Consider the following 22,913-nt stretch of genomic DNA (forward strand, 5'->3'; position numbering starts at 1 on the left):
ACCTAGAAATGAAATGAAAAGGTTAACAATGCTAGACACACAGTAGGCCTGTAAATAAATGTACCATGAAGAGGACGCTAGTAAGCCTCACTTGTTCAAAGAGACCACCTTTTTCCCCCCAGAGAGATCACTTCTAAGGGTAGAGTCAGAGCCACCATAAAGTGCTGCGGGAGGACGGTGTTGGGGCATCACCCTTTCCTTTCTTCTTAGGTTTTTGTCATAAGCTATTTAATATTTCCGCTACATCCGACATCTGCTTTAGAGCTTTGGCACGACCTTAGATTTGAATACCGAGCCACTTAGGGCTCCAGCCTGGTCTGGAGAGGAGCGATGGCAGATCTGAGAGCGGCAGCTTCCCGGGCTGTGCGGTGGCTTTTGCTCGGGCGTCACGCGAGCCCTCAGTGCCTAAATGGGACCAGAGGGGTTCTATCCGTCTCTGCTGTCACATTGCAATGGAAGCGGCGCCTTTCCAGGTGCTGGAGAGCTGGATGTCGTATCTGCAGATGGCAGTGCTATTCATATCTAGCTTTTAGATACATGGCTTTCCTGCGGAGGGCGTGAATCAGGATGAGTGCTCTATTTTCTACTCTTCCTCCCTCCCCCAAACCTTCTGTCATTCTTCTACTTCAGGTAATAGCTAATAAATTAAACAATTAATAGGTTTCTATTTACAGGTGATCTCTGAAGTAGTTTACAGCCCACCCTGACATGTTGGTCTAACATCTTCTTTCTGTCTCATACACTCACGTCTTCGTAACACCTGTGGCATCCGTTGTTGATCAATGTTAACTCAGTGCTCTGTTCTATCTAAATGTGATTATTACATAAAAGCTTGGGGAGAAAGTATAACCATGACACTGAAAGAAAGTATTCTTTACTTTCAAAATGTATGTTTAGATAAAACTAACTTTTAGCAGTGCCAATACGAATAGCTATCCTTTTTTGAGTGCCTGTGTGATTCTGGCGTTACGATAGATAGATTATATAATGCAAGAGGCCAAATGTGTTTAATCGATGGGAAAAGATGTACTACAGGCTGCTCCACGTTCTACAGAATGAGTGGTTGGAATAATTTAATAATAGGAAATTATTTGAACTTGAAAATTTTCAAAATTATCTTGCATTAAGATAGTACTTGCCATATGATTATAGAGTAACTTAAATATTATATTCACAAATAAATTGAAAAGTTTCAAACATTTGATAAAGGCCACAGAATAACTGAGTTAAGAACAACTCATTCTTTATTTGTGTGAGTATTTTTTAGTAATTTTTTAGTAATTTTAATTTTTAGTAATTTTTTAGTAAATATCCTTCTATAAAAAGGTTTTGAGATTTGATTCATTGACCTCATATAATCATGGATATTTTGTTTTAAAACAGAAAATCAAAATAGGCATTTAATATCATGACACCCTCCCGCTCCCCATATCTTCTCCCTATGGTCCTCTGTTTCCAAGTGTCTTATGGCAATAACAGATGGCCCTCCCACCTCCCTTCCTGTAACCTACAGGTTCAATTCTGCAGCTGTTTAGTCAATCCTGAGCATGGTAAGAAAGATTATCAACAGTATCAATACCCCGTGCTCTGGAGTGCAGCATAGTTAATCAAAGATCCCCAACTGGAATCTGGGACCCAGCTGTGGCAGCTTTGCTCCTTAAGCCTCCTTAGTGACTTTCTGAGCCATGTTGACCCTCAAATTATAATATTCCCTTCCCATTCTCATCCGCATCTTAGATGGGATTGAAAATCTGCCATTGTCTCTAAGTTCAGCCTGATTATCCAATTTAGTACCTCGGAGTCTTACCTTGAATACCCATGAGCATTCTATAGTCTGCATGGACACACCTGTTTAATTAGCACTTACCTGCCCAACTCCTGAGTACGATTTCTATTACAAGTTCCCCAACATGGGGTTCTTCTCTTACAATCAGAAAATCAAGCCTAATGAGTGCATGTAATATGTCAAGATTATGTGACCAGAAAACCCAACTTGAGAGAAAAGATTAACCAAGAATTATCTCTGAAAGAATTAAAGTCAATGGTCAAGGTATATTCCCAGATATCCATCATCCATATGTTTTATTCCAGCAACTCTCCCCAAACTTTTAAGTAACTTTTAAAAGATGTTACACACAATAATTCTTACTTTAAAACCATCGATTTTAGACTTATAATTCTAGAAGAATTCTAAGTTTAAGCTCTCGAACCAAAGGGAAATAAAAGTGTTACGTACGTCCCTCTCTGGATTCACCTCTATATCCAAAGGCTTAATGAAGGCAGAAAGTGAAGAAACCTAATTTATAGATTGGCTAAAGGTTTGCTTTTTTAAATCTTGTTTGGGAGAAGAAGGAAGATACGATGTAGTCAATGCTTTCTTCTAGGGGTCTTTGTGTCAAGAATCACTTGGTGTCAGGAATCACTTGGGATCTTTCCCAGTAAAGTTGTCAGAAAAATTATCAACTGTTAACTATGGGAACTTAGAGTGAAACATGTCTTAGACAAATGAGCAACGCATGCAGAAAGGCACCTTAAGAGCTCACGTGCAACTCACATCTCGTATGCTGATTGTTTTTTGCATCGCCACTGTCCTGGGAGCACCACTGGGGCAATGCGTCTTGATTGCCTATGTGGTAAAATCAGGGTACATGGCAAGATCATTTTCTCGGCATCTGTTAACAGATCTCAGGCCAGGTCACAAGTCCTTTGCTTCCCCATTTGCTCTAGAAGACCCTACACTTATGACTAACTCTTGCAAAATGACACATGATTAAACCACAGAAGCAGAATTTCTGCTTCAAGAATTTCAGTTTTAGTCGGATGTTCACATCACTTGAATGATACTTCTTACTTCCTTCCAATATAAGGATTCACAGAAGTGTAATAGTGCAAAAAATTTAAACATATTCCAGTATCCAGGAGTTAAAATCTAGTACATTCTCTTGAAACATTTTTTCCCCCTTCGGAATAGACCTTTCAAAGTAAGGATATGAAGAATTCAGATATTTTCTTTTCCTTTTTTGCAAGTTACTAAGGTGGAATAATAGAGTCACATATGGGTTTTTAACTTTTCAGGTATTCTCAGTAGTTAAAAAAATTCTCAGAAAAAAAAAGTAATATCTGGTATTACTCAGAGTTTTTTAACCTTCTCTGTTATATATTGATTTTAAGTTCTGTTCAGCTTACATATATAAATAAGGAGCACGAAAGTAGTAATAAATCCACGCAAAGAATATACTTGACTGAGATAACAGATTTTGCCTGATTTGTTTCCCCCATGAGGTCAGATGAGTGGAAGAAGACAGTGAACAGCTGAATGAGTAAGAATAAGTAGTGAAAACATCTTCTCATCCTGTGCAGTGGACGTGTGTAAAAGCAGGAAACTGTGAAGAGCAATATTAAGTAGGTAATGCAAGGTCAAGAACCAAAAGAAATGTGTCCACATGAGTTAACAGCACAAATAGGACCTGCCACAGGCCTTGGGAACAGAGGGGAGAAGAGAATCTGAAGACAAGGCAGAATAAATGCAAAGCATGATAGGTCAAAATGTGTAAGCAGTACAGCATCCTGAACAAAACACTGGGCCCATTCATAAGACTTAGGATAAAAAAAAATTCCTACTCCTACTACTCCTTCCCTTACAGAATAGAAGTTTTCTTAGATTTTGGTAGAAATCCATAAGGACATTTTTATATTAAAATTTATGAAATGGGAGATGGTCTTTGTGTTGGGGTTCCCCAAGACCCCCTCAGGTTTGGTGATTTGTTATATAAGGACTCACAGGACTTAGTATAGAGTCATACCCACAACCAAGGTTTATTGCAGTAAAAGGATTACAGGGTGATATCAGTAAAGGGAATACATGCACGGGAAGAAGGCTGGAGGAAACCAGGCAGAAGCTTCAAAGACTCCTCTCCCAGTGGAGTCACAGAGGATGTGCTTAATTCCTAGGAAACATTAGACTCTGTGCCAAGGGTTTTCACTTGGGAAGGGTCATGTAGTCCCCCTCTGCCATTCCAAACTTCCAGAAGGAAAGCAGGTGTTTGGCATAAACCACATTGTTTCAATAAACAGTTTAGGTGTAGTTAGTCACTTTTATCATTTAGGAAAAGTTTTATATCAGTGTAGGGAACTGTTTACCAGCCAAATTCCTAGGGGCTCGGGGGAGACGGTGGCTGTGAACATGGTGCTGTCTCGGGTGAACTTGCTGTTTGCCTTCTGGCTGAGCCTGATGGTGGAGCTCACCTTCGGCTGCTTCATTACCACTGTCTTCAAAGACAGGATGCCGGCCAATCTTGCAAGCAGGTACTTCTAAGGATAGAAGTCTCAGACCTGTTATAGTAACCCTTCTACATAGTTCCCTTATTTTTCCCTTTTATTTCCATTCCAGATACAGCTGGCTCTGTTTGCCAATGAGTATCTAGAAACTTTCCTATAATAAGGATTACTCAAATGAGTTAAGGAAGGTAATAAACCTCACCAGGCATGGTCTGAATTTTCAGATCTTACTTATCCTAGAGCTTCAGTGGTCTGAATGTATTATAACAGGGTAATTCCCCAAAGCCAACCTCAAGGTTGATTGCTCAGCTGGGACTAGCATGCCTGGGACGTACATGGGTTCTCCAGTGACCAGATGTTTATCATGGCATGTACAAGACATGGTTTCAACAGTGCATTTCTGAGTGAATCGGAGGAGGCCAGAAAGAGCAAAGGTGATTAGGTTCTCAACCAAGAAAATGCCAAAAACTTCGCTAGCAGCCTTTCACTTTCCTGGGAAGCATAACATCTAGGTGATGTGAGCAAAGAAGTTGGACATTAACTGCCTAAACTATTCAAAGAATCCCAGCAAATGTGGATGTCTTTGATTTGTCTATGGAACATGGAAGGGCCCCTTGATCTGGTAGAGATCCTCAGGAACCAGTGGTCTCTGGTATAATTTCTGATATCCCCTCAAGGATGCTCAATAACTAGTCCGGCATGTCATGAGGAGCCGGTGGCAGTCATCAGATGAGCTAACTTGTCATGCAGGCAAATAGTCAAGTGCACACAGGAACCAAAGACAGTGGACTGAATGGCCAGATTCAAAAAGCAAGCCTGAGACAGGAGGGCCTGGGAATGAAGAACCAGAGTGCAAACCCAAGACACAGGGCCATTATGTATTGATGACTCGCTTATTTAAATTTTTTCTACACTGTGAAAATGTAGAAATTAAAAACTTTCTACAGTTGCTACATTCTACGTAGCAATTCCACAGTAATTATCTCCCTTGATCCTAAGAACCCAGTGAAGCCATCCTTTTAGTTATTGGAAATACCCCATTAAATGCAAAGATTTAAAATTGGTAACATCAATTTTAAAATAAGTTCGGGGCGCCTCGGTGGCGCAGTCCTTAAGCATCTGCCTTCGGCTCAGGGCATGATCCCGGCATTCTGGGATCAAGCCCCACATCAGGCTCCTCTGCTGGGAGCCTGCTTCTTCCTCTCCCACTCCCCCTGCTTGTGTTCCCTCTCTCACCGGCTGTCTCTCTCTCTGTCAAATAAATAAATAAATAAAATCTGTAAAAAAAATTAAAAAAATAAAATAGGTTCAATCTGCAGTTGGAAAGCAAAACATTACTAGGAACTGGACTAAGGTTGGACGTGGAAAGTAAAGTAAAGGCAAACGGCTTTTGGAGAACTGGAAGGCCTCTCTTTTTCCCTGTCCCATACTCTCCAAAAAATTGTTCTTTGACCAGATTTGACAAAGAGCAAGAGTTTTGTGAAGTGCTGCTTCCAAATGCGATGCCTCAGAATACATTCCAAACTACCTTGCCTTGCTGCTGGGTTTAAGTGCAAATTAATGAAATATTAGCACGCAAGAAGCCTCAGGGCTGACCACCAGACCCAAGGACCAAGAAACAAGGGTGGGCAAGCCTAGGGGCCTGTTGGAGAGGAAGCGAAGGCAGGGGGCGGGTCTTCCGTGGAGAAACCCCGCCCCTCCTTCTCGTCCCTGATTGGTGGCGGCGATAGGCCGTGAGGGTGGGTGTGTCCCGGGAGGCGGGTGCGCGCGCGCCCGCCCGCGTCGGAGGACCGGAAAGGAGGCGGGGCCGCGGCTGCGCGCGCTCCCGGAACGCGCGCGGTGCAAGCGGCGCGGATCGCAGGGAGCCGGTCCGCGGCCGGAACGGGGTCCCCGGTGTGCGTGCGGAACGGGGCTCGGGGAGGACGGTCGCGATGAACACGGTGCTGTCGCGGGCGAACTCCTTGTTCGCCTTCTCGCTGAGCGTGATGGCGGCGCTCACCTTCGGCTGCTTCATCACCACCGCCTTCAAAGACAGGAGCGTCCCGGTGCGACTGCACGTCTCGCGGATCATGCTGTGAGTGCGGCCGAGGCCCGGCCGGCGGGGCGGGGCGCTGGGACCGGGCCGGGGTGGGCGCCGAGGCCGGGCAGCCGCGCCGGGGGCAGCGGGCAGGGCGTCCGCGCCACCCCGGGGGCCCCGCTCCTGAGCGGCCGTCGCCCCCAAGGGCGGACGCCCCGGTGGACGTCGCGGGCTTCTCGGCTTCCCCTCGAACTCCCACCCCTCCACGGCGGGTTCCCGGGCTTGCCTTAAATTTTAATTTTGAGTGTTACTCAGGCCAGTGCCTCTGCTTCCTTCCTGTTCCTCACTTCCCCCGCCCACGCCTGGCCAATGAGGGAGCAACACAACAGCAGAGCCGCGCCGCCGCCCGCCCGCCCGGTCCGCCGCGGGCTAGCCCGGCTCCGGGGCCGGCCGCCGCGGCTCGGCTGTGCCATTTATAACCGGACTTGGCCCTGTTTGACGTGCCCTCTGCAGTTCTTGTCCTTCCTCGTTTGGTGGGCGGCACATACTCGCAGCTGCTTTGAAGTTGGCAAGAGAGGTTAGGATGCGCTGAGAGCATTCAACATCCTAGCTCTCTGAATCGCATCGGGTATTTTTTAACAGCCGCTTGAAGAAATCTGCGAAAATGCCCAAAATGGGATTTCAGAATGACGTTGTCATTTCGTTAATGCCTGTTTTATTTTTCCTTGATAATTTTTGTTCGTTAACACTTTTTTTTTTTTTTTTTGGACACATAGCTTTTTTTCTCGGTTCTCACATTCTCTCTATTCCATCTTGCATCAAGTTCACTCTCATTCGTCAACGTTAGTTTTCTTGATTTCTTTGTCGGAGTCGCCGACAAGCCAGCCATCGAATAGCCACCTCTGTTGTGAAGTGCTTCTTCCAAATGCCCCCCATTCCTTTTTTTTTTTTTTCCCTCTATTGCTGCTTGCTAGATACTGTTTTTTAGATTCAAATAGACACAGGCACTGTTAGCTGTTATTAATCTTGAGCAAGTTTCTTACCGTCCTGGGTCTTAATTTCCTTTTGTCTAGAATGGAAATAATACCCAACTCGTAGGCTTGTTGTGAGGATTATTTGAGATAATTATGAAAAATATATTGTTGGACCTGACCCAGACACACAGTAAGCGCTCAATAAATAGCCCTGCTTATCATCTTATCTTAGTTTTCCCTCACCGCCTGCAGTCGTCTGTAACCTCCTACACCTGCTACCAAATTGCTTTACAGCAAGTGTTCACACTCCCTTTGAGCAGTTTTTACACTCCCCGCCTCCCATTTTGCTAGGGATTCTCTTATAAGGTATATGCATATATGCATACAGACCTATGCATATGCTATATGCATAGATACACACCTAATTTTATATTGGATTAAATATTTTAAATTAAATATTGGATTAAAATTTTTATCCTCTCTTCACACAAGTTTCTCTGATTTTTACTTGTTTCTTTGCGGGATTGCCCTTCCACCTGTGCCTCCATCTAGATCCTGTGTTTCACTTTAAGGAACTATGTGAATTGTGTGTGCTGTTATGTTTAAAGGATGGTAAAACTTTTATCTTTATTTTTAGAAAAAATGTAGAAGACTTCACTGGACCTAGAGAAAGAAGTGATCTGGGCTTCATTACATTTGATATAACTGCTGATATCCTTTAAGAAAATATTTTATTGCTTTCTCTGTAGTGATATAATGATATACACATTGTTTAGTGATTTTGGGTGGGGATCTGACTATCCCTTGAATCAACCAAACTTCAGAAGTTTCTATATCTAGGTTGCCATAAGTAAAATAGTCTCAATATCTCCTCATTCACACCTTGAGAAAATTTATTTCTGGATTCTTCGGTTATTATTTTGTGAACCGACTTTAAATTTTTCACAGAAACATTAAATAAATTGGAAGCTTTAACAGAGTTTGAATCTATATTTCAGAAAAAAATAAAATCAGGTCATTTGGATTATAGAAAGGAAAATGTTACCAGTGCTCAGCCTTCCTAGATGGAATATTTCATGTACAATCCCAAGTAATATATCCATATATTGTAATAGCAGAGAGAAACATATGTCAAAAAAGTGAATCGGCATCTATTAAGGTTTAGAATGTCATTATCAAAACGATTATTGGTGAACCACATTAGAATTTTGCCATCATGGTTTTTTTTTTATAAGTACTTTTATAATAAGAGAGAAATCTTAACATTTAAAAGAGTTACTTTAAAATGGGGATGGTTTAATCTTTTTTATCTTGCGTTTCCACCATTTGATAACTGTCCATTTTGGCCAATTTAATCTTTTAGGGTCTTAGATTAATATCTTGGCAGTGTTGTTCCCTGCCACCTCCAGTATGATCACATCTGCCTTTTGAAGACCTCAGGATTAAAATTGGGTATGGTGATTGCACTGTCCGAACTTCTGTAAAGCAACTGTCAGAACAGTTGAAGCAGATAACCGACTCGGGGAGTTTACCTGATACGGCTCTTTACTGCCATGAAATTACTTTAACTTAATTTTTTAGAAATAAAGTGTTGGGTTTAGAAGTAGACTAGAAATTAGTTCTCTAGGCACTTTTTTTTTTTTTTTAGGAAATAGAGTTTAACTGTCAGAAGAGTCCTATGGGAAACTTGGTGTGTCTGCTTTTAAACCTTCAGTGTCGTTTTAAAACAATCTAGTATGAGTTAGTTTGGATCTCTTATGAAAGTAGTAACTTTATCTGGAGAATTACAGTGAAATTTCCTGACATCTCAGCTACTGTATTTATATATTCTCAATCTCATCATTTACAGTCGGATTTTCTTAATGCTGCTGCTGGAACTTGAAATTGGACCTGTTTTTATAAAGAGCTATCCTAGACTTCTCAATTCTACGATAGTGATTCTTAGCAGATACACGAATCTAAAAGCAGAATATAATGAAAGTTGCTATCAGTATGTGTAAATGTGTGTAATAAAGTGACCTAGCCATTTACATGTTATACTTAATAAAATCCAAACCCTAACTCAGTTCATTTTGCAGTGACACTGGTCTTGTAATTAATCCTTGTAAATTTTTTTTTTCACTCTGGTAAGCTGATGAGAACAAATTGATGTTCAGCTGCATATTCTTACAAAGTACATCGTGGCCAGACATTTTGATCTCTACTGGCATAGGTCCAAAAACAACGTGAACAATTTATTATATTTGGTTTAATTACGTGAGCTGTTTCATGTTTGCCTATCCGTAAATTTAAACTGTGATGATTGGCTATACTTTAGAACTTCCATGGAATTGAATGTGCTTGAAAGATTAAATCCTCTTTCTTTTAGACTTAGTTGATGTTACAGAAAGCTAAATTTTGTATTGCTCTGTTACTTTCTTATTAAATCGTGGTTAGAGGCGCAGGGGATGATGCTAATAATCTCATTGATACGTTTTTTTTTTTTTTAAATGAGCTGGATTTTATAATATTATTTGTCTTTTATATATATATATATATATATTTTTTTTAAAGATTTTATTTATTTATTTGACAGAGATAGAGACAGCCAGCGAGAGAGGGAACACAAGCAGGGGGAGTGGGAGAGGAAGAAGCAGACTCATAGTGGAAAGCCTGATGTGGGGCTCGATCCCAGAACGCCAGGATCATGCCCTGAGCCGAAGGCAGACTCTTAACCGCTGTGCCACCCAGGCGCCCCGTCTTTTATATATTTTTATTAAATTAGTGTCTCAGTATGTTTCTGGGCCACCTCTCTTTTTGTTTTTCTATTTTAGTGTTGGTATTGCTGTGGATAATTAAGATTGGTTTAAAAGTTGTATGCTGCTTTATGATTTGTATATTCCTTAATTTGTTTACATCTAGAGAATATATTTGATTGGAATGTTAAGCAGTTGTTTCTTTATTTATCAGCAGAATATTCAACAAAAAATAATGTAAGTATATATATGTGTGTGTATATGTATTTTAATAGATCTTTAAAATCTCATTCTTTATGAAAGGATATAAATCTTATATATTCAGAATATCCGACATGAGTTGTTTGGTAAAAATCACAAGCCTACAGAGAGGTGACTGCTAAGAAAACATCTCCTTTGGTTGGTAGCCTCTGTTTTTTTTCTGTTTCTGTAGCGCTCTAGTATTGTCCCCAGAATGGGGTGAATGTGCGGTAATCCGTAGGTATATAGGAAAATCATTAAGAGCTATTATTTCTTCTCTTACAGAGGTAGCAAGAGTTGCCAGTTTTTCAGTTCGTTGGCTTTTTACTTGATGTTAAGGTGGAGTGGCAGCTTCCAAGCTCCTGACATGTCATACTGGAAACGAGGAGTCTAGCTTTATATGTTTAAAATAAAAGGGAAAGAAGTTAAACTTTATGAATACTTGCAATATGGACTGACATGAATACACTCAGTCCCATGGTCAGATGGTCACATGTCTCCAACACATGCAGATTCTCTGGGGGAAGAGGAGGAATTCTGCAGGGCACAAGGTTGACCATGCTGCATGCATTTATTCATTCAAGTTCGGCATTTTGTAAAGTTGTGCAGTGTAATTCAGTTCAGTGGGTGATGTTACCTAGTTTTGTTTTTTTTTTTTTTTTTTTTTTTAAAGATTTTATTTATTTGACAGAGATAGAGACAGCCAGCGAGAGAGGGAACACAAGCAGGGGGAGTGGGAGAGGAAGAAACAGGCTCCTAGCGGCGGAGCCTGATGTGGGGCTCGATCCCATAACGCCAGGATCACGCCCTGAGCCGAAGGCAGACGCTTTAACCGATGTGCCACCCAGGCGCCCCAGATGTTACCTAGTTTTAAATAAGTGAATCCTCACAAAATTGGAAACATGCCTTTAAAAGATTCCTGCAAAGACATTACACATTGAAAATAATGCAAATGGTTCAACCACATGTAAGCAACAGGAACTCGGCAGAGCTGATGTGCGTGTTCCTCTTTGGAGCTGCTGAGCCACATTAATGGATTAGAAAAAGAGAGAACCTTGGGGCGCCTGGGTGGCTCAGTCGTTAAGAGTCTGCCTTTGGCTCAGGGCGTGATCCCAGGGTCCTGGGATCGAGCCCCACATCAGGCTCCCGGCTCTGCTGGGAGCCTGCTTCTTCCTCTCTCACTCCTCCTGCTTGTGTTCCCTCTCTCACTGGCTGTCTCTCTCTCTCTGTCAAATAAATAAATAAAGTCTGTAAAAAAAATAAAAAGAAAAGAAAAACTCGAACCTGGAAAGGTCTAATAAAAAGTTGGTTGAGAAAATTCAACATTGGTCAAAAATATTATTTGAAATGCAAATTTATATTCACTATCAGTGATGATATATCATCTGATGGTATTAGTAATGTGTACTACGCACATTTGTAAATAAAAATTGTGTTTTGGGGTGTGTGCTCAAAATAATTTGTGCTCAGAAATCTTTGGAGACCATTTCCAATGATTAGATCAGAAGGGTTGTTGTTGAATTATGAGGTACTAAGAAATGAGGATGTGGAGTTGCTGCGTGGGTGTAGGATTCCTTAAGCTAAAGTATTCTTTCCATAGCTTTGATTGGAGAAAGACAGCAAGATATTTGAATCAAATCTGTGACCTGTGTTTACAACTCTCATTACCAATATATGTAATCAAAAACTGTAAAGAACGAATTTTTGAATCCTGTCAGATTATTTTAAAACCCACCTAAATATTTGTATTTTTCTTTTGATACAAGCTGTTTTGATCGTCTTACTAAGCCATATATCTACAATTAACATCTCCATCTATTGAGAAATAATTTCCTTTGCTTTGGAGTTTTATGGGATTCACCAATTTCAGGACTTAGAAGTAGTCTTTTTAATCATAAACTAGAGTTTATCAGAAGTTTTGTCATTAAAAGCTACTAAACTAAAAACTGCTAAACACTTAAAATTATTAATTTGTGATTGATTTTATTGGTCCAGTCTGATTTAGAGCTTTTGTTGCAGATGAGAGTAAGGGCTGAGATATTTATACAGAATGTCGCTGAAACAGAAATCCCTTGAAAGTGTTAAGTGAATGATTGTGATAAATGAATTAAAATACGAAGGTAAAATCCAGGGAATTAAAATGTGCTTCTGTGTTGTTTTTACCTACGTCACCCTCATGTTTTTATCAGCATAGTCTGAAGGTAATTTGTAGTTAGAGATGAGTCCACTTCTGTGTTCTATTTGAACTGTATTCACTTTCAAGGGATGAAAAATTAATCCGCTTCATCTGTTGATTGGTTTGATTAATTAGCTGGAATTTTTAGTACTTCAGTTCATTTTACATTTATTTTCAGCATGCCTTTTATGCCAAATATTTCGTTAGGTACTAGGATTATTGGGTTGAATAAGTTTTGATTCCTGCCCTTGAGAATCAACAAAATGTTAAAAAGAACATATAGAAAAAGCTCTTCTGAAGGTAAGAGTAATGACTATACACACATTCCAGTCTATAAGTCTCAACAAATTATCTAGATTACTATGTCACCTTGGCGACAGGGTTCTAAATTATATTCATAATTCTGGTTTACCCCAGTGTCACTAGTAAGTAAATACAACTTGTAACTTGACAGATCATTGCTTTAGTGAATGAATAAATGTACATAAAAAGTCATTTCACTTTGGCATATGTTAGATTATATGTTCTGCAGTCTTGATGTTTCTGTTCAGTGTTAGAGGCTTTCTGGTGAAGATTTGAACCTTCTTAGAAATAACGTCCACATTCCTGCTCAGTGAATGTAGTCACTACACGCTGAGCAATTGGCCTCACAGGCTAATAATAATGGCTGATAGCTTAATAAGAACAGATTTCTTGGGATTAATAGTGGTCACAAATGTGTTTTCTCTGCATTTAATGCCCCTCATTTTCCAAACAGAACTTGTTTTTGATATGTCAAAATAGCGGATTAAAAGAATTGACTTCTAGAATGTTCTATAATAAAACAATGATGTGTTTATGATTAATGTAAAGGAAAAAATCTTTAGAAGGCTTCATTTCCTTGGTGATTCCCTGATAATTTAAAGATCTTGGAGATACATAAATATTCATGACCTCATCTGGCAGCAGAGACCTGTATCAACAGTGTGATGGAACAGGAATGGTTGTCTCAGTTTCCCTGACACTGTATAGAGTCCACAGTGCGCTGGGGTCTCAGATATTTTACAGGGAAAGGGATTTAGGAGAATGCTTTCTTTCCTTCCGGGGGTTCTAATCCCTTTTGTTTCTCCACGCGCCTCACTGTGGAGTGCACATGGGTCCAAAATCTTGGGGTAAGCTTTGAAGGCCCTAAGTAATACAGGTTCTTTAGCAAAAGTAGTGATTTCCTTTAGGGAAATAATCTTTTGTCCCAGAAAAGTTCAACTTCTTGTATCTATCCACTTGTTCTTATTTTGTATGCTTTAGGATTTTAGCAATTCCCTCAAAAGTTGTATTCATTAATGTAAATTAAACTATTTGCATAGCACTGCTTTTAATTTGAAGTGACAAAGATGCAATTTCTGATGAGTTGTCTAATTAATTTTCATTTTAATGTAGGCTCTGAACCAAGTTGTCCTTTGGGACAAGATTGTTCTGCGAGGTGATAATCCAAAGCTGCTGTTGAAAGATATGAAAACAAAATATTTTTTCTTTGACGATGGAAATGGCCTCAAGTGAGCAATTCTTTGTCATTCTTTACATGTAATTAAATGTGAGGGAGAGAATGATATAATGTAGTTTTTGTTTTAAAGAAAGTGATTAGAGGGGAAAAAGGAAAGTTAAGAGAGAAGAAATACAGATCTGAACTGGAAGATTGGGTAGAAACACTGCCATAGACATGGGTCTAAGATGAGCACTCAGTTCTCTTGCAAATAAGTGAAATGAGAAAGGCCCTTCGCTGTTGCCACTGTGACATGTGCAGGGGGCCTGGGCTTGCCCACCTGGAGGTAGGACAGGACTGCCGTTGGCAAGAAGAGGCTCTTAGAATGGGAGACGAAGTTGTCAGGGAGCCCATTGGGAAGAAGTAGTGCATCTGTCTGGATGCTGACGCTGAGCATTCCGGCTGTGCTTAACTTCTCTGAACCTCCGTTTCCTTTTATGCACAGCGAAGGAATGAGAATAACTGAGGTTTGGGGTCATTTTAGCTCATAAGCTCTTTGAGTAAACCCTGGAAAGGAATTTAGGGGAGAACTGTTGTAACCAAACATCTGGTTGTGCGGATGAAAAATTGCCGGTCATGAGAGATGGGGATTTGTTGACAGTCCAGATAATGAGAGAATTCGATTTCAGATTCTTGCCTTCTGATATCTAGCTCAGATCTCTTCAGGTATTCTCTCTGTTTTACTCATTGAAGCTTTTTGGCCCATAGCTCTGATAATGTTTTTATTGAACTAAAAATGTTTCTGCTGACATCTAATAAACATGTTTATTCTGTCTTTTTATAGGGGAAACAGGAATGTCACTTTAACCCTATCTTGGAACGTTGTACCAAATGCTGGAATTCTACCTCTTGTGACAGGATCAGGTCACGTATCTGTCCCATTTCCAGATACATATGAAATAACGAAGAGTTATTAAATTATTCTGAATTTGAAACAACGTATTTTTATACTTAATGAATCATATCTCGTTCTTCTCTTCCCTTGCATCTTCATTTGGTTGTTACTTTTTGGGGGCTGGGGTGTAAGAACCAACATAAAAGGCATATTTGAAGGGAAAGGTTAATGTGCTACTTAAAGTTAATTTTACAAACAAAACACACAAAAAGCCACCAGAGTGGAGTATTATAAAAATAAGACAACTACATAATAAAGATTTGTAAAACAATTTATGTTTGAGGTATTCCCTATATGTCCATGCTTCCTTACGGCATATACAGTGAGCATGAAGAGTAGTTAAAACTTGTAGGTGCCTGTGGAGTTAAAAGAACTGTGTTGTATTCCTTGCATTCATGCAAGTTCACATTAGATATGATTCAGAAATGGACATTCTCTTTTAGGGTATGTCTCATTACTGGAAAAATTAAAATGGTTATTCATAAGACACTTGGTTTACAAAATAGCCAAAAGTGATGGAATTTTATTCCATTTGTCTTAGGAATGCCCCATTATGCTTGTTTTTCTTACAGGTGACTAGCAACTTTCTCCACTTAAAGACTAAATACCTCTTTATAAGCTGTAAATCATTCTAACTCATTTAAAAGTCTCTTAAGTCAACCAAATATGTGTGTCTCAGTGCTTTCTCTAAAAATGTTCCTTTGTATTATATCTTTGTGTGAATTTTTAGCATTGCCATTGAAAGTTGAAAATGTTTGCATGGTTTACCTTCTGAGTTACGTTTGTTCTTCTGAGCATGCCTAGTGCCACTGAGTGGTAATTATTTAAAATTTTCTGTAGGTCCACATTTTAGTAATTATTGGGGTAACAATAATAATAGTTGGTGCGCTTTTCCACTTACAAGCACTCTCCTATATTTTACTATGTGTTATCCTCGATAATCTAATGAGGGAAGTAGTACAAATGTTAGCTCTTTGCAGATGAAGAAACTGAAACCCGGAAGTTTATTGAATTGCTTTGAGGTCACATAGCTAGCAAGGAAGGGAGTTGAAACTTCAGATTAATTCTCTAAGTTTATCCTTTCGCTCAGGTTACAGACCAATCAAAATTCACTTACAATTTTCATATATTTTATGTTACCCTGGACACACTTGAGCTGCCAACAACTTATGTAGAGATAATGTCTCATTTCGTTCTTTGCATCAGTTAATTTTACATATGTTAAAAGAATCCAGATGTATGTAGACATGATTTAAGAGATTAAATGCAGAGTAATACATGGTTGAATATATGATCATATTTAACATGATTTTTTTCTACACTGAGTAACTAAGCATCTCAAGGAAGCAGCTACAAATCAATGACCCTTTAAAGCAAGACCAAACACTGTAGTTACACCATCAGCAGTAACCAAAAAGGGCTAATGTTTTCTAAGAATAGGTTTAAGCTAACAGTTGTTGTATTTACCTCATAGGAAATACATCACCATTTAATTACGTTGGTTTTAACAGCTATTGTATGTGAGAGCATGTGTTCCTGTCCAAGGTCAGAGCTGTCGTATCGTGAATACCAGACTGGGTTTGGCTCCCAGCTTTTTCATTAAACTGTTCAGGGTCTTGGTTTCTTTATCTGTGAAATGACAGAGTTGAACTCATTAACTTAGTGGTTCTTCTATACCACAGAAGTCTATAAAATTTGTGGTATCTGTTCAGCAGAGAGATTGAAAAGAAAAGCACCTTAGTAACGTGAAGTTAGGAAGATGACCGAAAGACTTAACACATAACTATCCATGCTGATTTGACTTTATTTCTGTTAGATTTTATACCCAGAACACTTAACTTCGTTTGCACAAATATAACACATGGAAACTTAGTTTCTGAGATGTCAAAGCTGAAAAATTGGTAACATTCATTCAGGGAGGCATGCACAAGAACCCAGCAGTTCTGACCAGGTGCAGGCGCTAGCTTAGTAATTCCTTATCCCTGGGTGAGCAGATCCGACAGTCTGCTGGAGATGAATGTTGACATTTACTTGAGTTAAAGTTTACCTGACAAGCCCACCTGCTCTCTTGGAGTTGGGTGAGGAAGAGGAGTAAAAGGCCCAACTAGCACAATGGTTAAATAGTGTTTTGTTTTTGCTCAACTTCGGGAAACTGCTCGGGACGTGAATGCTCCAACGTGGGAATAAGGAATGTCTGTCTCAGGAACTCATTTTCGGGTGCGCACAGCTTTGCTGATGGACCACGATTCAGCATGAAAACAGATGGCCTCCTGTTCAGTTTGATAAGCATATCACCTACCTTTAGTGTCAGTGTTTTCAAGAAGGCTAGCAAAGTCTCCACACAGACCCAAGGCTTCAGACTTACAGAACCCTAAGTGTTACTAGAAACGTCTGAGCCCAGACATTCCCAGGATACCGGGAAAAGAGAACAATTGCAAGATACTTGTCTAAAAATACTTAAACGGGTAGAAATGAACTAATTTTAAATGTGCTCACACCCTCCTTTTCTCTAGCAAGTTAACCTAGACAAGCAGCTCTGTCAGTGTTTTTTATTTCCCCAATTGATGACGTTTGGTTTTTTTATGCAGAAATTCCCAAGGGTGTAATAAGAAAGCGGGTTATTTCAAATTTCTTTTTTTGGAATTGTTTTCCAGTTTTTTGGTGGGTCTGGCCAGCCTAGTAATAGCACTAAGACATGGGCTTCAAGGTTGTAATGAACATTTTTTTTCACTATTCTCTCTAAAGCTTAGTGATCTAAAGCTTTGGATCTTTGAGGTATAGGTTATTGGAGGTGCTATTTTATAATATTTTGAATTTGACACGAAATGGGTGTAGGGAGAAAAACCGTGAGCTGTGAACTTCGGTAGTAAACAACACCTATTCCTTTCAGAAGCTTTCCTTTTAGCAGAGCCTGTGTGCGTTCTGTGTGACTGCCAGTGGTTTAAAGAGTTCTGTTTCAAAAAGTTGCGCGTTTTGATGCAATTTGGGAAATTGTTTACTTCACAAATAACAGATTCATAAGAAAAAATTCATGAAAATACTGAAGAGATGTTTGAGGATTTTCTTAATTGCAATAAACAGCATTTTTTCTAATGAAAATGAATTTTGTTTACGAGTAACAGTGTGAATTTTAAAAGACTTTCAGATTTACGCTTTTTACGTGAAGCTGCTAAACTAAAAAAATGGATGAAACCAAGTCTAGTAAACTTAACTGTTTTTCTTTTTTTTCCTTTTTTTTTCTTCTTGTGGGGTGGGGGGAGGTGATTTACATCTAAAATATCTTCTCCGGACACTGTATGCTCCTATACTAGACTGTAAGCTCTTTGAGGGCAGTCTTGTCGGATTTATCTTTGTATCTTCCCCAGTGCCTAGCATAGTGCCCTGCACATCCTAGGCGCCCAATAAATACTGATGATGAATGAAGTCCTTGTCTTTATAATGTGGCCAAACCATGGGGGTTGCTTTGCAGTTAACGCTCTTCTTCCTTTATGAGCCCTGCCATGTTCATTCTTTTTTCTTGAGCTGCTGGGGATGTTCGAACTGACTCTTACTTCCTCTGGAGCCCACGTAGACTGCTCAGTCGTGGCAAATGCTGCTTTTCTGTTCCTATGACCTGTGTTTTTGCAGTCCCAGCTTTTGATCATGAGAGCGCCAAGATCATGAGAAGATCTGTAGAGTGTTTTACTTTAACAGAAGAAAACCACAGCCTCGACCTGACTTAACACCGCAAGGTGCATGTAGCTCATGAAGAGGTGAACACAGACACAGCTGCCTCCATCTGAAAGTGCAGTGCGGAGCCTCCAGCATTTGGGGCGGATGGGCTGGCGTGGCCCACGGCTCTCACATCTGGCCCAAGGGGCTGCACTGAATCTCTTCAGTGTTGTGGACGTTTCACTTTTCGTTTTTATATCAGAAGAGATAGGAGTTTCTAGCAAGATCTAGAACGTTTACCAGGGAACACAAGACAACCAAAACAGAAATACTCCTTCGAGGGCAGGGAATCAGCTGGGTTTAGAGGGTACTTTTTTTTTTTTTTTTTTTTTTAACCTAAGTGTCTGTTATCTGGGATGATAAAAGAGGTCAGCTAGATTTTGCTTTTGCTTTTGTTTCCTCCAAACCTGGGCAACGCTGTGTCAGAATGTTAATCCTTAGACATTTTCCCTCGTACTCTTTTTATCTTCCTACTCTCCAGGTGATAGGTTAAAGCAAGAATTCGGGGCTCAGTAAACAGTTGCCTGATTAATGAGTTATTCCTGCAGAAAGAAAATTGATCACTTCAATAGGTGTGCCCTATTCTATCTGAAGAGACCTCAAGCTTAAAGTAGCTTCTCAGCTGGAACTTTCCTTCCCACCTGAGGAAAGCAAAGAGGCATTTCCCTTCCGGAGTATGTGTGGTTGATACACATCCCACCGGTGCACGTGTTGAGTATAGTTGAAACAGGCATCTGGGAGTAGAAAAGTAAAGGTCCTGTTCAGCGCTGGCTACCTGAGACAAAAAATCCTCTGCTTTCTTTTTTTTTTTAAGATTTGGCAGAGAGACAGCCAGCAAGAGAGGGAACACAAGCAGGGGGAGTGGGAGAGAGAGAAGCAGGCTCCCAGCAGAGCAGGATGTGGGGCTCGATCCCAGGTCCCTGGGATCAGGCCCTGGGCCAAAGGCAGACGCTTAAGGACTGAGCCACCCAGGCGCCCCAAGCCTGTATTCCTTCTAAGGCCACCACTTCCCTGCCTTCAGCCCCACTCCCTTGTAGGCCCCGGAGGGCTGTAACTACCTGGGAAAGGAGGTGAGTACAAAGGGCCAGAAGGAATCTGATGGCTGTGAGTGTGGAGGAAGTGGATTCTGAGATGCTCTAAAGGATCCCAAACTACCTCATTTGAGCTTAGAGGGAACTAGATCCCATTAGAAGAGGCCCCCAAGTTGTGTGGTTTGAGAAGTTTAGGGCTTGTCCCATTGCTGCAGCCTCCCCTGCTGCTTCTAAGACTCCCCTAACTGTGAGGGCGCCTGGGTGGCTCAGTCGGTGAAGCGTCTGCCTTTAGCTCAGGCCATGATCCCGGGGTCTTGGGATGGAAACCCGCACTGGGCTGTCTGCTCCCTATTCCCCTGCCCCTTCCCCCTCTGTGTGCTCCTCTCTCTACGTAAATTAATGCATACACACATACATACGTAAATACATACATAAAATCTTTAAAAAAAAAGGACTCCCTAACTGTTGTTCTGTGTATGCAGAGACAAGCAGGGACTATAATACTGAGTGGGAATCGTGTTCACCTGCTCTTAAAAGTTTACAAATGTTATTATGTTGGGAGAGGCTGATTGCTACCTGATCGTTGCCCTCAACATTTGAGAGCTCAAGTACTTTGTATTAATTAAAATGACACTAACTGTTGTAATAACCACCAAAATTTGAGTAGCTCAAGAAAATAAGAGTTTGCTTCTTGTCCTTGCAAGGAGCCAAGATGGTGTTCAGGCAGCTTTCCACGTGGTGTGACTGAAGGATCCAGGTGCGTCCCACCCTAGGACGGCCATCCCGGGGCTCACAGCCCCCCACCTGGTTGATCAGGGTTAGGGAAAGTGGAGAAATCTTACCTGATTAGCTTGGCCCAGAAGTGTCACAAAACCACTGAGTCAGATTCCAGGGGTGAGAACCAATGGCAGGACCATGCATAGATCAAGGGGCTTTGGGGAAAGACAATGTTCCCTTGGGCGGTCACTTCTCAAAAAGAACTATGAGATGGGCGCGGAGCATAAGTCTTTCTTGCATAGTCAGTCATCTGTCACATTTTGCTTATGATCCCCAGCATCCCCTGACCAGCAGCCTGCTTGATACCAACCAGGGAATAACCCAGTGATTCTGTTGCACATTTTACATATATTTTTGTCTATGTTATCTATAGTGTCTGGGCATTCAGGGTTTTCTGAAGGTGAGCATATTAGGTTTTAAGAGTTAGGTTTTAAAACAACTTAACAGGCATTAGAGTTACCGGACGAACCTAATCTTTCTATCTAGTATTTCCTCCTTAGAGTAATTTTTATTTCTTAAGTTTCAGTGAAGGGGTACCCAGGTTATATTGATTTTCTTTTTTTTTTCCTGGTTGCTGCTGTTTGTATCACTCAATGCAGTTCAGATATGCAAAAGATCTCCCAGTGAATGCTGCTCAAAGCTCTTGCCCAACTTTGATCTAGTGTCGTCCCTGCCATTTGGACTGGGAAGAGACACCTGGGAGTCAGACTACTGAGTACAGGTAATTTTAAACAGTTGAGACCCTCCAAGCTGCTGGGACGCCATAGCTTCCATATAAGGAGCATAAGAAGAATTTGGTTCACTGAAAGCACACCACCCTCTCTCTCTCTCTCTCTCTCTCTCTCTCTCTCTCTCTCTCTCACACACACACACACACACACACACACACACACACACACACACACACAGCTCAGCCACCACTGACTACCTTGCTGATCCTCCGACTTGCCAAGCAGGTTCCTGTTGTGAACGCACTTCTTTATTCCTCTCCCCGGATTATTTCCTCAGATCCTCCCCAATCTCTTTATCTTTCTCATACATAACCCCATCTGCTCCCTGCCTACCTTCTTGAAAATCATGCTCCTGTCATTCTTTGTCCTTTTCCTTTGCAGCATTATTACTGATAGCGCTTGCTGCCAGGAGATGTGTGTATACATATATATATATATATGCAAATGTATGTATACATCAGTTTCATGATAGGGAGAGCTATGTTTATTTTGTTTTATCCATATGGGACATTTAATACATATTTATTGAATGAATTAATGAAAAGCAAGAAAATGAGTATGATGGTATAGTTGCTTAGACAGTATTTCAGTAATATCACTTGATAATGCTTAATATTAAATAATGGTAAATAGAATAGGGGTCGGGAGTAATTTACACTTGAAATGAGGCAAAGGACAATCAAATTCTTATAAGTTTGTGTCTTTGCCTGTCTTACATTTTTAGTTGGAGAAAAGGAATGCAGAAAAGTGCACGAGATACTTGTATGTAGTTCACTGAATAATCACACAGCGTGCGCCATAACCACTCCCCCGAGCCTCCCCGCCCACCTCTTCTGGATCACAACTCCTCCCTCTCCGCTGCCTTCACTTTTGTGTCCTTTTCTTGCTTTACTTGAAAGTTTTAGCATCTGTGTTACATCATATTAGTTTTGTTGTCATTACGAACAATAGCAACATCTCACTGCCTTACAAAAACAAACCTGTATTTCTTGTATTGATGAGGTTTTATGGTTTGGCTTAGGATAAACTCCTCATGTCTCTTCATTCCAAAATCCAAATTGAAAAGGACTGTTCCCTTTGAAACGGCAAAGAGCAGGAGAACAGGAAGAAATTCTTGATGCCTCTCGGAGCCTCTGGTTGACCGAGACAAGCTTCATGTTTGCTCATTAATTGGCTCAAGCATGTCACATGGCAAAGCCTTTGACCTGAACTCAAAAGGGTGGAAATGTAAATTCAGTAAGGAAATAGTGCAAGTCCCATGCATGTCATAATCCTCTTGTGGGGAAGGGGGAAGGAAATCTTGCGAGTAATGACATAATTTATGACACATCCCTAAGCAGTATAATTTAGTTTTGCTTTGTTATGAACATAAGTGAATCTTAACCGTAGGAATTTTTTGTGTCTCGCTGCTTTGGCTCAGCAGTAAATTTGAGAGATTTTTTTTTTTTAAAGATTTTATTTATTTATGTGACTGAGAGACAGCCAGCGAGAGAGGGAACACAGCAGGGGGAGTGGGAGAGGAAGAAGCAGGCTCCTAGCGGAGGAGCCCGATGTGGGACTCGATCCTCTTACGCCGGGATCACGCCCTGCGCCGAAGCCAGACGCTTTAACGACTGCGCTACCCAGGCGCCCGGCTACCCAGGCGCCCCTGAGAGATTTATTAATATTTTTGTGGGAAATGATAGTTTATGCATTTTTGTTGTGTAGTAATAATTGTAATATAGTGATGCATAACAATCCATAGTCTGCAAATTTTCTTCATCTGTTCTATTGATGGACAGTCGCTGTGAGTATTCTTACACAGGTAGCCTGGTGGATGGGTCGGTGTT

At 40.7% G+C, this 22,913-nt stretch overlaps 1 protein-coding gene across 1 annotated transcript; it reads left to right on the forward strand.

Annotated features, from left to right (window-relative positions):
* The first annotated feature begins 3,011 nt into the window (after positions 1-3,011).
* SPCS3 (signal peptidase complex subunit 3) lies at positions 3,012-18,257 on the forward strand. The gene is made up of 5 exons (XM_026508550.4): positions 3,012-6,352; positions 7,907-7,980; positions 10,165-10,241; positions 13,837-13,952; positions 14,724-18,257. The coding sequence occupies exons 1-5, from the start codon at positions 6,210-6,212 to the stop codon at positions 14,854-14,856; spliced, it is 543 nt and encodes a 180-aa protein (XP_026364335.1). The 5' UTR covers positions 3,012-6,209; the 3' UTR covers positions 14,857-18,257.
* The last annotated feature ends 4,656 nt before the right edge of the window (positions 18,258-22,913 follow it).

The sequence above is a fragment of the Ursus arctos genome, unplaced genomic scaffold, assembly GCF_023065955.2.
Source record: "Ursus arctos isolate Adak ecotype North America unplaced genomic scaffold, UrsArc2.0 scaffold_27, whole genome shotgun sequence".
Classification (NCBI taxonomy): Eukaryota; Metazoa; Chordata; class Mammalia; order Carnivora; family Ursidae; genus Ursus; species Ursus arctos.